We start from the raw sequence: 16,874 nt of genomic DNA, 5'->3' as shown, positions 1-16,874 counted from the left end.
TAAAAAATACGGGTTTTGGTAAGGAAGGTTGGGTTTTTTTTTTGGGGGGGGGGGGAGGGTTTGCATGCAAATTCTCATTTTGCTGAGTATCTTCTGCATTAGATGCATCTGTCAGATACCATGCATTAAATGCATCTTTCTGATTTATCAAAACTGAAGTAGACAGCATCTGGAGTAGTTGCCCAAAGTAGCCAATCAACTTCTCTCTTCAGTTTGTTCAGCTAAGCTTTGAAAAAAAAAAGAGTCACTGATTGGTTGCCATGAGCAACTGCTCCGGATTCCAGTTTTGATAAATTCCCCTCTATATATTTGTAGAAATTCTTAAAACAATGATTGTATTTTATACTTGCCTTACTATTTTCCCTTACTCATGATTGTCTAAAAGATGTTATGGTAAGGTGATTATGGCTTGCATGGTTCTTCAAAAGTAATAGTTTGTGAAGGTGCAGAGACTTTGTTGTACAGGGACATGTCCAAAGGTGATTCTACTTATTTCTCTATGATTTGGATTGGCTGATTTTTTTAATATCACAATTGTGGAAATGTTGGACTTTTTATATGTGGAACCCTATTTAGAAGTCAAGTATTATTTTTCATACCGAAGGTCCTATAGCAATAGAATTGTGGTTCTTGAATAACATTTTTTAAATTCTGTGAGGGTAGAAACTTCTGTCAGGTTTGCATTGCTGTCAGGGATACCGTTCGGAGATACTCGCTCACATATGATCTTTGTAACCAAGCAGGAAGTAAGAGGAAATGTGTACCTAACGGGTACACAAATTACAAGAAAAAGAACTGTTTCCTGTAGGAGTAACCCATCCATGCACCTCCTTCCTGCTCCTATTGGCTCCCACACGTCTCCACTTCCTTTAGCTTTCCTCACTGAATCTAAGCCCCGCATTCCCCTTGTTTACCAGGTAAAATAATTTCCCTCTGCCTCCTCCTTTCCAACTCAAGCCACAGTTCAATTGTCATGTTTTATTAAAAATAAACTTTTCTGAACGTTCAAGGGTCCAGATGTGAATAGTAAATTAAAAGCCAAGCAGCTGACCTATTTCACAGTTTACTATTTTTCACAGTTTACACTTTCTTTCAGAGCAACTCAGCCTCTGTGTCTCTGGTACCCTTGACTAATTCCACTTAACTTTACTGTCTGAGCGTACAATACTGACCTGTATGGTTTTTTTTTTTTTGTTTTTTTTTACAATTGCTGATTTATTGAAATTGATTTATGAATGGAATCACTTACCTGTGGATTAAACTTCTGAATTATAAGCACTATGTTTTAAACGGCTCAGCAAAGCATCTAGTGACTAATCAAGCTAAAGGAGTGGTAGAAAAGCTCCCACACTACCATACCCAACATACCAGTCAGTAGAGGAAGCAAATCATTACACCATATTGTATACAATAACGCCTAAGATGAGCCATTTACACACATTTGGCATAGCAATATATGAAATTATTTAAGCCTGACACATTTGGAACTTTTACATGGGTGCATAGTTTACGCACTAGCGACTTATCATTTTGAAACATTTATTTTATTACCATAGACTTCTTAATGTATTAACGTGGTGTTAGATGTGATAATGTTTATGGGGCTTATTACATTAGACTTATATTAAGTAAGTATAAACAACATGAAGTGTGTCTTTTTTTTTGCTAACAAGGTGGCAGGGAAGACGAACACATTCTACCTTTTCAAGTTCAGGAAGCATCACTGGCTTCTGAAGTAGCTTTAAAAGGCAAACCGCCTATGTTTCATAGAATTATGTATGTGTTACAATGATGTTCTACATTCTCATACACTTTGGCCTGTACTTTCCAGTTTTACACTTACAAAATAATGATTATTGCAAGTTATAAAGCAAATCATGTATTTTGGTCTGTACCTTTCCCCCACATATCTAAGGTCAGATGCCTGGGACTCCTGACTAGTGGTGCCCTGGAAGCCTATTATCTCTTTTTCACCAGGTTTAAAACCTATCTATTTTAGTTCACTAGCAATTGATTTACAGCCATTTAAGATGAGCTTTAAGATGCATTTATCATGCATTCATATTTAGTTGTATGGCAAAGAAAAAGTAAAGCACACTTACAACTGATGCAGAGAATAAGACTAGACAGGTAAAGGGGCATTTTTTTTATTTAATTAATTATTCTACATAATATGGACTTTTATACCAAATTCAAGCCTTGTGACTTTTCCAGTATTGAGATTAAATGTTTTATTGTTCGAAACTCAATCTTCGTTATTTTTTTTAATCCATATTATACTTTACATTGTGTATTGTTTCTTATATTGGGCAGATTGAGAAATAATGGGCAGTCCATTTAGTTCAATTGTTTTTCAGTAGCAGTATTGTAACATGTATGGGCATTGCAGCAAAACACACGAGGTGGTTATCTGAAAGTTTCTCCCACGTTCTTTGTAGTGCTTCTGCTTTGTTTCAGTAATGAAATTCAAAACATTTTTTCTCTGCAATTATTCAAAATGTTATTACCCATACTGAACACTCAATGACTTAAGGTGGATTAATTAAACTGTAGCTGCTTTGCCATCTGGGTGCAACATATTTAGCTGATTTTCTATAAGGAAGATTTTTCATTGAATAAAGTGTTTTTGAAAAGGTGGTTGCCAGGTTGTGTTTTCTAAAAGATAAATGGTAGCCCTAGCTTTAATTAATGCCATAATAACTCCAATAAAAAGGGAACGGCGGCTGCTATCTATACGTTTTTCACCTGCTTGCTGCTTTGCACACATGCACACACAAAAAAAATAATAATAATTCTAATACATTATTTAGAAGATGTTACGGCTTTTTACAAAAGCCCAGGCAAGTACATTTAAGTTCAGTGCTCTCAATTTACAACATCGCAGAGGGGGGAAAAAAGATGACAGGCATAAACATAATCTGATTTTTATGGCTCAAGCGGATTCATTAAATTAGAGCGCTTGGTGTTAGTGTTCATTAATGAACTGGCGCCATATGCTTTAACTACCCTGGTCAATAGCTGATGAAGAAAAGCTCTTGTTCCGAAAGACAAAAAAAAAAGGAGGAGGTAGAAACAGCTGGAAAAAAATATCCTTGTTTTGGACTTGTATCAGAGGAGTTGCTTTGATTTCAGTAAACTACAACCGAGGCAATATGGCTCACAATTTGTGACCCAAAGGTAGTCATACATTACTGGAATACAGCCTACTGCGTCTCACATTACACAGATGTGAAGGCCTGATTATAGCTGCTTCATAATTAACAGTGATCCGATTTGTTTTGTGGCATAAATGGTGCATGTGTAGAACATTAGCCATGGCACTCTCATTCAAATTCAACTCAAGGGCTCAGCGGCAGGCGGGTCACGAGCTTCAGGGAGTTGAAGCACAAGCTCCTCCATATGTTCTTGCTGCATCTTACTATGGCTACGAGTGCAAGTTAAGTTCCCCAAAGAACCTAATCGTGTTCTGTAATTACAGCGCGGCTTTCTGCCTGCTAGAAATGAGGGAAAAGCTAAAACACTCCCTCATCAGATAATTTGTAAATTACTTTACATGGCGGATGCCTAACTCAGTTGGTTTTCAACTGCTGAAATTATAAATAATTGTAACAGATGTGGCAATATGGCTGGTCTCCAATAAATGAGGCCCTTGGTAATTTGGCCGACCCTTTGACAGGCCAATTTAATAAAATGTGAACAAAATCTTCTTGCTAATAATTTATCATCCTTTTTCCCAACAGAATAAACTTAATTACCCTAGCAGTTAACAAGGTCACACCCAGATGCCAAACTCTGCTACAGTTTTGATAATGCAATCAGGAATTGAGAGGTGATGACAGTGTTGTTGTTTTTTCATTACCTGGCTTCACATAAACACAGGTGGCATAGCTTCCTTGTCAGTTTTTAATAATTACAAGCTATTATGGAATGCATAGTTAGCAGATTGAAAACCATACTTTAGTGAATTTGTCTGAGCATGATTGAGATTTTACTGTATGGAGATTATAATGGTGGGGAAGGCTCCCTAGCTACCCGTACTAATGGATGGCTTTTATGTCTTTACAGGTGACATCGGAGCTTTGCTTGTAGGTTTATTTTTAACTTTAAAACCCAGCATTGTGCAAAATGATCAGTGAATCCTGACATTTTAGTTAGCCTCTGTGATGTAACCTTACAATTTAAAGCTTGCATCCCAATTTAATTGGTTCTAAGAGTGACATTTTTAAAGACGGAGAATAGGTCTTCTAAGGTTAAAGGCTGTGGCTGTCTGATGTCAGTGCCTTACCTACAATACATTGAACGGTGCTGCCAGTGAGCTTATTTATAAGAATGGAAATGTACAGAATACTGTAATTAATAAGTATTTATAGTAACAATTTTCCAGATACAATTAGAAGTGAAATAAGGATAAGTTGATGTCCATGTATCTGTACAATTGATTTATTGGGGTCCTTTGCATCCCCTTTGCTGCTGTCTTGATAAAGCTTAAAAGAGCACAAATCCCTACCTATAATCAAGATTGAGTCCCTACGGAGTCTTTCTTGCCACATTGTCTTTGCGGCTACAAAGGAGATTGGATCTGTATGAAGCAGCGACTCTGATTGGCTGCTTGGGCTCTCACTTTAGAGCACTTCCGTGAGGTAATTTTTTTTGGTTAAGGTGTGGGCAAGTAGGAGAGGCTCAGCCCAAAATGCAGGGAAACCAGGTGCTTAGTAAAAATAAGTTCTAAAAGGACACAGATAAGTGTTTCTTGCTCTTCTACTTTAAGTAGAAAAAAATGGGACTGCTGGAGATTTTTAATGGGAGCTTTGAAAGCTATATACTACTTAATCTGTGTATGAATGCTAGCCACCAGCTATAGCTCCCCATAAGAATCTTCTTATGCACAGTGCCTGAGTAAACTGTATGTAACATCTATACACTACTTTACAGCTTCTTTCAGGAAAAAAAATTTGAAACTCAGTAGAACTCTGACTGGCCAAAAGTACTAAGCCCATCCCCTCCCCTGTTATGGGAATTAAGTTATGCAATATTCAGCCTGATTTTACTAAAGGTTTACATATCATATTTCATTTGTTTCCTTGTTCTCATATGCTAACTTTATTTTCCCATTGAATCTGAAAGTTGTCTTGTTACAAAAATGTCATTTTGGCAGGACCGCCATTCAAACATGTTTTTAGTTTAGACATCTGTGACTGTTGGATGTTACTCCTTTTTTCTTTTGAATATTTTATATACTTTTTTCTCACTGTCTATTCTGGCCAGCAATTTTTTTTTCTATGCTGCCTACTTTAATCTACTGAATGACCAAGTTTTTCCATCAATGGATGAGCACATTCCAAGATGACAATGCTAGGATTCATCGGGACCAAAATGTGAATGGGTTCAGAGAGCATGAGACATAATTTTCACACATGGTTTGGTCACCACAGAGTCCAGACCTTAACCCCATTGAGAATCTTTGGGATGTGCTGGAGAAGACTTTACACAGTGGTCCGACTCTCCCATCATCACTACAAGATCTTGGTGAAAAATTAATGCAACTCTGATTGGAAATAAATGTTTTGCCATTGCATGAGCTTATTGAAACAATACCATGGTGAATACATGCCATAATCAAAGTTAACAATATATTAGTGTGTAACTTTTTTTTTCCGGCCAGGCAGTATATTATTGTGCTCTTTTGGTAGGTAATGTAGGATGTCTGTCTGAACAATCACTCCTTTCAACTTGAGTAAGTGCAGAAATCATTCTCTTCTCTATAATTATCACTTGTGTTCACTTTTTTTAGCACGTGGAAGTGTTTTCACACACACCAGTTTGTTTGAATAAATCTGTGCTCACAAGCAATATTAACAAAGTACCACACACAGCTCATAATGGTGTGTGCAAATTTTTTTTGTAAATCTTCTAGATTAGTGTGTTAAAGGAGTCCTAAGGTCCCAGCATTTATGGTCTTGTTATAACATCAGTATTGCAATAGGAATGCATACTAGATTTAAAAAAAATGTTTATAATACAATTGAAGCTTACTTGGAAAAATCTCTTTTATGTACCGAGTGCTACCTTCATTCTGCCCATCACTTTCCGCAACTTCCTGCTTGATATAATGCAATTTAAATTCTCAAGACTACATAGCCCATAATGCATTGCTTCCCACAAGCAATGATAATGTTACAGTTTTCAGACCTTGAGTTGTAGTTTAGAAGGTAAGCTTTGTGAGAGTTGTGACACAAGCAAGTGCATATTGGAATGCATGTAGGAATTAATCACTATCCCTGGATGGATCAATTGTAAATATAGGTGTGAATGGCGCCTAAGTGCCTTTTAAAATGTAAACATACACTGGTACATTAGTTTCATAGCTTAAACATTAAACACATGCACAAAGTTTTTTCTTTTATAAATGGTTAATTTTATTAGTAAATTCACTACCAAAAAAAAAAATTCTTAATAGTACAGTACAAGACACAGGATCAGTCTTAACCATAGGTTATACTGCCACCTTGAGGTGAATTTACACTGGCAAAAAAAATTAAGCGGTAGGAACAGCTCTAGTATAAACTACCCTACTCCCAGCACCAGCAAGCCTCGTTTTTTTTGCTAATGCCCTTAGGTGATGGGCATCATCTCTCTACTGAGAGAAACTTACCTCTTTCTATGGATTTTATTCTAGCCATATTATAGCCTCTGCAGCTTTCTGGATTGATTTGACTCCTTGGCTAAATCTTAGGGAACCGTACCCAGACCCCACCTGTAAGCAAATTGGGGTTGTAATGTTGCTTTGAGCACTGAATACTGCATTAGGTGCTTACCTTGGCACAGTGCAACACTTTGAGTTAACAACATGGTGCTATACACAGGTCCAGGGCCATACTCCATCAGACAGTGGAACCCTGTTTCTGAAGACCCTTTCAGGGTATGCTGCCTAGAAGAATGAAGCCATGATGGGGCTTGCCCCTAACATCCTGAGATCTACTATTAAAGTAATCTGCCACATTGAGTTAGGCCCAATGTGCTGATGCTTTGCTCCCTTTTGGGTTTAATAGTGGGGTTGCTGGCTGTGACACATGTTAATGAAGTGTTGCAGCCATAGACAGGAGTGACAATAATTTTTTTAATTTGGCTCCCTTTTTACTTAACTCTGTCGTAGGGTTTGTTGCATGAGACTGACATTGTGCCTGCCCAGACTCAATTTGTATCTTACTGCAGAAATGCATGCCATTTTCCTATTCAGCATGCACGGACCAGCCAGGCCACCTGTGCTTTCATATTCCACAGTACAACACGGCAATGCTTGAACGTCTCTTGGGTTCCAGCTGCCTACAATGCTTGGCAAAGAAGGCTTAACTCTTCCCTTTTCTGCAGTGGTCACAAATGTGAGTACCCACACCACATATGGCAGATCATAGATGCAAGGGCAATAGCTCAGAAGACCTCACTTGCTCACGCTTCAGCAAGCAACTCTGTTGTGTCTAGGAGTGTTGTAGTCCCCAGACCACAGAGGTCACAAGCAGACCAAGTGGCTCAGCCCCTAACCCCCCCCCCAGTCTGTGTGTCTGACTTTATCTTCACAGCTGCAATGATTGCTGAGGAGGTGGACGAGGATGATTCCCCTCCTGCTTCAGAGGAATCTGATCAGGAAGAGGATACCATTTTAATAATCTTATTGATGCGGTTTACAAATGTCCTTACTTAGAGCAACCTGCATCGGCCTGTCCTAAGGTCTCCAGCCAGGGTTCCCCTAAAATGTCCAAACCTGCGAGGGCCTTCCTTGTACACTTACTCTTAGAGTCCATGTTATATGGTGACTGGCCTTATTCTAAATAAATGTTCTCCCCTCCAAAACGCTTTGCTCAGTAATACCGGTTTGTGGAGGGTTTCCTTAAGAAATAGGCATCCTTCTTGTGGACTCTGCCATCTTTGCCCTAACAAAACCCTTGTGGTCTCTGTTGAGGATGTCCCTGTTTTGAGAGATCCTTTAGAAAATAGGCTAGAAGCCTTCCTTAAAGGGTATTTCCACTTGTGCAGCCAAATTGGGATAATACCTACAGTATATCGGTTACACATTCTCATTCACATAGCATACTTTCAACAAAAATATTTAATAATGGCAGCTTACCATTCTTAAATGCGGTTTTCTGGAAACTCCATTACTGAAAAATCCTTCTTTATTCTCAGTGTTTGAGGGTGTGGGGGTTGAAGTTTTGTTTGCCATAACATTAACCCTGTCTATACTGTGCTGGAAGATTCCATTGTCACTTGTAAACTAGGTGAGCAGGACTGTCTGTCCTAACAATGGGTTTAAGATCTCAAGGCATGGTATATGAATGCTCTTTAAAGAAAAATGTCCCTCAGTCTGTTCCTGCACAATGCCAACTATTCAAACCACTAGAAGCTGCCTATAGTGTCTTATGTATTATCCTGCTCCAAAAAGACAACTAGAAAGGTATCGGGCATCGATTTTCCAGATTTACAAGGCTGCCACCAGCTAGATGTTTCAGCCTTATCTGAAGCCAGTTTGGGGCAGAAGTTGCTTCAAAGCTGCTTTCTAAATTGTCGAGCACTCCTTGACCCATTGTGGCATAGTGTTTAGTTACTGAGCTTCCTACCTCTCAGTTGTACTGCTTTTGGGCATCCAATGCTTAACACTGATTCTGTGCTTTTCTTTCAAATATTGATGCTTCATCCGGCCAGTGAGGGAGCTATACGTGAAAGGTAAGTATTTTCTCTGAAGTTTTTAGTCATCCGGTCCCGCAAGCGAGTTGTTACCAGCTACATGTGTGAAGTGTGACATTACACTTAATGAGTAAATTAAAGTGAAAAACAGGCAGAGCTGTGCAGAAGGAATAAAACAGAGCAAAAAAGAACCATAATAAGTGAGTTGTGTTAGAAATGGCAAATCTTGCATCATGCTAAATGTGAGCATTGCAACAAAGTGGCTTTTCTACATCATCAAGGTATTTTCTAAGTAGGCATTTTGGGGTAGTTAGGTGTTTTCAGAAGTTCTATCTTCTGCTGAATACCAAGCAAACAGGCCAGGTTTGGGATCTAATACAGCAAACGAGAAATACACTGAGCTTTCTTACCTTCAAAATCAGAATATATCTAGTACTGCTATCTAATCTAAAATTTTTCTTTGTCACTTGGCCACAGGTACATTGCTCCATTGGAGTCCATAGATTAGAGATTTTCATCCTGTGTGTCGGGACACATTTGTGCTTAATGCTTCATAACAGACTAGATGTGTCACAACGAGTTTTGAAAACCATCCTAAAAGATGATGAAACTGTATACTATACAATATGTTTACTCTTTTACACTGGGAATTGTGCGAGTTCTGGAAGCTTTTATTCTTTAGTTGTAGATATTCAGTTTTGTTAGAGGCTTTTTGAATATCTAATGACAATTATGATGTAATTTTATATTATAAAGATTGAAGACTACTGTTTTTTTCTCAAAGTGTTTGTGGACCCTAAATCTATATTTCTGTATGTTTGGCATCACACCTTACTGTATGAAGATTTTGTAAGCAAATCATTTTTGTCACTTTTTGTTGCAAAGTTTCCTACCTGGAGATTCCACCAGTAACAGCTCTTCCTGTTGCAGGCTAACAATGCTTATCTGCTGGTTGTTGTCTAGGCACGCTGAGTATAGGCAGCAGCAGCCACAATATTACATTAATATGTATTGCGGTAAAGCAAGGTAAAATGCATGCTTCAGTGAAACATAAGTGTGAATAGACCCCAGAGGTTAATTATGGTTGTTAACATTTGATTTTAGGCTGCACAGGTGGAACTTATGTAGGTGGTCCAGTGTCTCCTGTAAAGAACTACACAATATTACTGTGCTACTGTTAAAGGCTTTTACACACAGACGCTATGTAAGATAAATGTTTAACTTGTGTAATATGATGTAGCTTTAGTATATATGTCAGCTTTGGCTTTCATGGGGAATTGCTGCAGTAAAGAGATTTGATATGCCAACTCAAACATATGTATCAAGAAAAACAGAAGCATTTCTGTTTTCTAAACTGCCCCCTTATCAAAAGGGGACCCGCTCTGTATGTAAATACGTACTGTTTTGGGGGTTCACCTGACTCTATCATTGAGAAATATTGTGATGAACTCTTTCGGGATTAGAGTTTTTTTGAAGCATGGATGCCCAGAAGTTTAGCAATGTTGATATGCATCATTTAACCTGAAAGTAACTCATTTAACGCTAACAGCAACGTTTTCTTGGCAAGATGCATTTTTCATTTGGACTTAAGAAGTCATATTGCGGTCATGAAGGGGTTAAAAAAAATCAAAACTACTTGCATATTGTTTAAAGCAAGTCTGTCTTACAAAAATATAGGAAACCTAGCATCCCTCACCCTATTTCCAGTCTTTTAATGATGCTGTACTTCTAATGCATGATCAGCACATAGCTCCAAGGTAGAAGATCTTGTAATAGAGATGTTGGGGATGCCAGAATTTACATGATCCCATTGTTTGCTCTCACACAGGCCTGTAGTGAAAAATATAGCATCAACTAATCATTGTGGCTGTTGGATGAAGAGCTAATTTGTGTATGTAGGACTTGAGTAGGTCACAGCAGGTACATCAAAATATATTTAGGTCATGCAAATGCATATTAAACTTTTGGTTGAAAATCTTTCAGTTTATGTTCATAATAGCATTTGAAAGTCAGTTACCTGTTTTTGAATCCACATGCATTGATTCATGTTCAGCAGCTGGCTCAAGGGAAAGTTTGGCTTTTGCAGGCATAGGTCAAGTTCATGTACCTTATGGGGCTTTAAGTAGTGAGGGAAAAAATGTTTTTTCAGCCTGGTGGTAAATTGGTCATTCATATCTATAGTAACCCATTGCAGCCAATCAAAATCCACCTTTATATTGGTCTAATTTTAAATTCTGGTTATGAGTTACTGTACCTTTTATTTCTCTATTGAATACGGCCATTTGTGTTAAGTTCTAGATTAATCAGTGTGCACTGCTTTGCTATGCATATTGCGATCTTTGAAAAGAATTGCAGTTTGTTCTTCATTGTTCTGTTTTAATTTATTTTTTTAAACTGTTGAAATATGTGAGCAAATTCTTGGAAACTGCTGCAAAATAGTTTTAAGTAATAATCAAATCCTCTTCAAATGCAGTTCAGGGTTATTTAAAGCCAAAAAAGCCACTTGCTGAAAACATCATTCTTGCTTGCAGGTTGTGAAGTACACTGGGAGTTATGACTCTTTCCAGAAATGTGTGTGATCTGTTAATTCTGTAATATAATTTCCTATTTAATTTTGATTTTAATTACTGTAGGAGCTGGAACATCCATCCCTGGTAGAGCTGGAACTCATAATAGCTTCACAGAAATCAGAAATAAAATTTCTACAGGACAAACTTAAAGCAACTGATCTCCAGTTAACTCAAGTAAATAATTGTGGAAGAACTGCGCTAGAGAACAGCATCCTGAGGGCTGGAAGAATACGTGAGGTAAGAAAACCTTTTATTGTCTGGTGCATTTGTGTCAAATCAAGGTTTTTTCGAATCAAAATGCTTTTCCCACTAGGTTTGCAGGAACTAACTTTTTTTTAATAAGTCTACTTTGCTCATAATTTTTGCAACTGCTTGGAAGAATGATTAAACCGTTTGCCAAAGGCTTGTTATCTTTTGGTACACTCCATGATTATAACCTTCTCAGCCCTGCTCTTTAGCTGCTAATTTGTTCCTACACACATTGCTGCCCTTTAACTCTTTGTTTGATCTTTTGCTTTCTTGGGCTTTTTGGTGTTGCCAAAGCTTGATCGAGGTTTGAGGAATATTAAAAACGCAATCAAATTTGATTCATCAGGGGTAGCATTTGAGAAAGTTGGATCATACCTTTTGGTTACAGTGGTGTGCTGTAACTTATAGCAACTCACAGAAATTATCTTTTAGCTGTTTTTGTTGTCCTGTAGGGAAAAACGAATATGTAATTTGTTGCTACAGGTGGCTGCTCTACATTGCTTTTATTACATTTATTTTTCAGTGTTACAGATTGGAATGTCAAAGGGGGGATACCCCTTAGACCTTTGGAGAAATAACTATTTTTGGGCAGCAGTAGAGTTTTGTACTATTCTCAGACCTACTGCCGATGCCACGGTGCACAGAGCTGCTTTTAGTTTTTGTTTTTCCCTAAGTAACACATCTAAAGGTCCCCACACACCTTACGATAATCGTACGCTAATCGCGGGAAATCCCGCGATTGTACGATTATCGTAAGGTGTGTGGAAGCCGTGCGACCTCTACTACTGTAAGGTCGCACGACTTTAAACTTACGAACATGTTTGAAAACCCGCCGAGCATGTTCAGCGGGTGTGTAGCATGTTCGTTCCGCATTGCGGTCATCGTAAGCCCATCGCAAGTACGATCTGCCTATGCAAGATAGGCAGATCGTACGTTTTTTAAAGTACCTTACAACCATCGCAAGACAAAAGTCTTGCGATGGTTGTAAGGTGTGTGCCCAGCCTTAGGCTAGCTCAAAGCTGTAAAACATTTTTAAATTGTTTCATGTTATACTTTTTTTGCTCAATTCTCACTGTCTACATTTGCACGTTTAGGTAAAATTCTACAATTTTACACATTGTATTCCAATACAACTGGCTCTATGTATAGCAGGGCGTGTGATAGGGTGAAAAATTATAGTTTTTCACGTTAATGTCTGCTAAATTGTTAGAAAAGAGTGGACAAAAGTGACAATTCAATGCTAGAATGTAAAAACCTGAATGGCATCGTTTTCTGTTCTTAACTTGAGGCAGATTGTTGGAGCTTTACATAAATATGTCCTAGATTTTAACAAATTGAAGGGTTTATTTACATTTTATTTGTCTGGGTTCATATGTGTTTCTAAATAAACAAATGCCAGATTGAAAGCAACTGTTTCTCTTGCACCCAGTTGTTAACCTGTACGAAGGCCAAATATTTCTAGTCAGACACCTAATTGGTGCCTAGCTCTGAAATGAATAGGCCAGAGGTGACCATCTTTTGGCTTCACGTGCCAGTGGCAGGCCAGGTTTTCTGCCGTTCATCAGTTCACTTTTCCGTATAATGAGCTGAGCTGTAATGAGGGCAATTTGCATTTGTAAATCCCAATCTGTTTGTGACATTGAGGTTCCAAGGCTTTCCACCTATGCTGTAGGCACAAGTTTTCTTTTGGCTGTTCTTGCCCATTATAGCTAGTGTCAATTATGCGCAGCATTTTGCATGCTGTACTTTAAATGTTATATTTTATTACTTTATTTTCATAGAACAAATGAAGTACAAACAGTTCAGTGACTTATCACAAAGCCACACAGACCAGTTTAACATGATGCAAACCAAGATGTTAAAAAAACAAACAAACTTGTACTAGAAATGGTTCAAAGAATCTTTGTTACTTAATTATGATAATTTTGGTATGGTTTAAATGTTTTTCAGATAACAAAATGTTATGGTATGTTTAGATATCAGATGTTGATATATCTATACATTGTTGGGTGATACACCTTTACAACTGATTACAATACAAGAGTCAAGTTACTCATAGATAATAGATGATCATCCTAAAGTGTGAAGGATCAGTTAATAATTGGGTTATTGATGGGTTATTTAAACCAGCCTTTCTTAAACAGGGTGCTTTCTGACTTCCTAAGGGATGTCTTGAAATTTTCACACAGCGTCATGCCTTTCCTTGCTGCAGGCAGGCACGCCGACTGCCAAAACCATGGAAACAAATTACATTAATCCAAAGAAGGTGGGATATATTCAAAAAAAGACAGAAGTTTGCTTCCATCTAGGCCTGCTCTGCCTGCCATGCCACCACAGCTGTGGCTCTCAATGTAATGGTAGGGCTCTAATGTGAAAGAGCTCCTCCTCGTGTGACAAGGGGGGCTCTGATGTAAATGGAGGGGGATCCTAATATGATGGGGAGACTCTGATGTAAAGGGAGGGGAGATTCTGATGTGAACTCTAAAGTGAACGTGGGATGCTACGGTGTAAAAGAGGGGTTCCTAGTGTGAGAAGAGGGAATTTGTTGTGAAAGGAGGGGGCTCCTATTGTGAAGGGGGACTCTGATGTAAAGGGGGAACCTCACTTTTTATGCTTTTGCATGGAGTCCCCCCTTACAGTTAATAACCCTATCTCATACTGTATAAGGTCTGGTATGTCTGTGAAGGTTCTCATTCATCCAGGTCATGGTATATCTGTAAAAAATAAGTCAAGGCAATTGGACTTGCTGTATTTTTCTATACAAAGAAAATTGCCTTGACTTATTTTTTTACAGATAAGGTCTGGTATGGAGTTTAAAGTGCACCTAGATTGAGATAGCATTTTCTTTCAAGCAGTGCAAGATTTCCATAGTGTTGTCTGGCTCTGAAGTTGGCACCATATTAATGGAGGTGCATGCAATTTCTAGGCAGCTACTGCTATTTCTAGACCTTAGCCTGTGATGACACACTCAATGTAATTCAGCAATCCGAAGAAAAAAATACCCAGATACACTATACCTTTGAGAGACATATGGGGGCTGCCATTGCCATTTAGCTTTTGGAGATGCTAGTTTCCTGGCTAGTACACCAACCTTGTCTGGGATTTCAGTTTATTTTAGGAGTTAGAGGTCACAAAATACAAGAAGTGAAATGCAATATTAGTTTCGAACAATTTTAGAATGTGGTATGTTTGTCTCCTATCTTTAATTGCCCCTCAGCACTATATTTTCTTATTATTTTTCTATTAAATGTATTTTTAAAAAACCTTTTTCCAAACATTAGTTTAACATTTTATTTTTCTTAAAACATGAGGCTACTAAGGGGGTATTTTTTATTTACAGGGGGTTTGATACTTAGTATCTCTGAAGAGAATACAGTATTCTCCTTAGAGATACTTTGTTTGTAAACACATGCGGCTCCCAGCTACACAACACAGTGAGCTGCTGTCGGCTATGTGGCTGTCACGGCTCTGCACTCGCAGAGTTCAGCTATTGCTGTGATCACAGGACCACCTAATCTGCTGTTGAGGGTCTGCCTCGGACCCCCAGGGACCAATCAACAGCAGTAACTCAATGAGTGCTTGTCACTTCACAGACCATCGCTCATTGTACCGGGAGGCGGGATTATCCCGTCACTGGTCCTTAATGAACTGAACGGTTGTGATGGGATAATCCCGTCATTGGTCGGGAAGGGGATAAAGTGACGTTAAACTTAGGAGTTATATCTTAAAATACATTCAAGTTCTTTAACTATTAACAAAGATGTAACTTGTTTGTGTATAACTCGGCTATAGATCTTCATATTATCTCTGAATTGGTGCTGACACTGTCTTTCCTTCTGGAGGGTGGCTACTTTTGTTCCCCATGGTCCTGTGTGTGCTCTAAGCTCCCTCTCATGGTGGACTACAGTCTTATATTTAGTTTACTAATTTGTATTGAGATTGTAGTCAATTACAGGTAAAGAGATTAACACTAACAATCTATTATTCAAGTGAGGAAATCCTACTCCGATAAACCAACCAATGTTCAGTTCTCTTTAGAGAAAATATCCTACCATAGAATATATGATTTTAAACACATTTCTGGAATACATTGTTGTATTATCTATTACTAGATATAACGTAAACTGTTTTATATCTATACATCTTATTTGCAGTACTAAAAGCATTAAGGCTCATTCACACCATAACACATTTTAGCACATGGAAAACACCCTGGCATGTGTTTTCTTTTTAAGCCACAATGCAATACATTTTAACACTCATTGCCCACCCCTACCCACCCCAAAGAGTAAATTCTCTTTCAGGGAACGGTCCTTCCCATCCACCAGTATGGGTGTACTATCTGTACCTGTGCCATGTATTCTGAATTTCGCTCGCAAAATTCAAGCACTCGTCGGTCAGCGCAGTAACCCTTATGCTAAATTCCAGGCAATTGGCCAAAAGAAGCAACATACATATATGAAAGTTGTTTTACCTGCAAAGGATTTGTATTTCTGTCAATCTAGCCCTGAGATTTACATGACTCTGCCCCATATCACCGCTCTGACTTGCAGGGAAGAGGATGTACTAATTTTCTGCAACAGTTTCACTTTCACTTACAGGTCTCCTCACCACCCCCACCTTGGTAATGGACTGGGGGTGCAGCACACTGATGAGCTCAGCTCTTTGCTCTCTCCTCCTAATATAGTCCTCACACTACCGCACACCTGATTAACTCCATGTACAGTAGACTTCAAGAAGCTGATGCCAAGTCAAAAGCAGATATTTCTACTGATTGCATTAAAAAATACATTGAATGATTTAATACTGATGACAGAGCTGCATTTATTAGTGTCTTCAGCTCTGCCTTGAGTTCAGTTTTAAAGGTATGACGAGAATGTCATGCAGCAAAATATATTGTTTAGTCAATACCATTTGATTTTTTTTTTTTCCGACTGTGAAAGAAATGAAGGCTGTGGTCAAATGTGAATATAGCGGCTGCATTCTTTTTATGTGAGCACCAAATATTTTACTCTTTGTACAACGTATCAAATGTTACTTTTTGTTTTGTAGCATTTGTGAGACTTCTGTCTCTTACACTGGGTTACCTTTTCATATCAATCTTTTATATTTTTATTGTTTAGTGCCAATATATTTTGCTGCATTTTTACTATTTGGGTAAAGCAAAAAATACCCATGCAATGATTAACATATTATAATTAGCAATCATACAAAAGGTAGACATACCCAAGGGCTTATAATCTAAAAGAGGCAAAGAAAGACATGAGGAGCAGGTGCTTATTTTATACAAGGGACAAGCTACATCTAATTATCACACACAGTTAATTAATATATTAATGCTGAGCGAATCACAATATGTTAGTTTTCAGCTCTTGT

General features: G+C 38.1%; 1 protein-coding gene across 1 annotated transcript in view; it reads left to right on the top strand.

Moving 5' to 3' along the window:
- Positions 1–16,874, top strand: part of CNTLN (centlein) — a 228,074-nt gene that overhangs the window by 79,876 nt on the left and 131,324 nt on the right. Inside the window, exon 9 of the mRNA XM_018554459.1 lies at positions 11,313–11,486. Coding sequence (XP_018409961.1) covers positions 11,313–11,486 — 174 coding nt within the window. The remainder of the gene's footprint in view (positions 1–11,312; positions 11,487–16,874) is intronic.

This window comes from Nanorana parkeri, unplaced genomic scaffold, assembly GCF_000935625.1.
Source record: "Nanorana parkeri isolate BGI_ZX_2015 unplaced genomic scaffold, ASM93562v1 scaffold160, whole genome shotgun sequence".
Classification (NCBI taxonomy): Eukaryota; Metazoa; Chordata; class Amphibia; order Anura; family Dicroglossidae; genus Nanorana; species Nanorana parkeri.
This window is presented reverse-complemented; position numbering and strand designations above follow the sequence as displayed.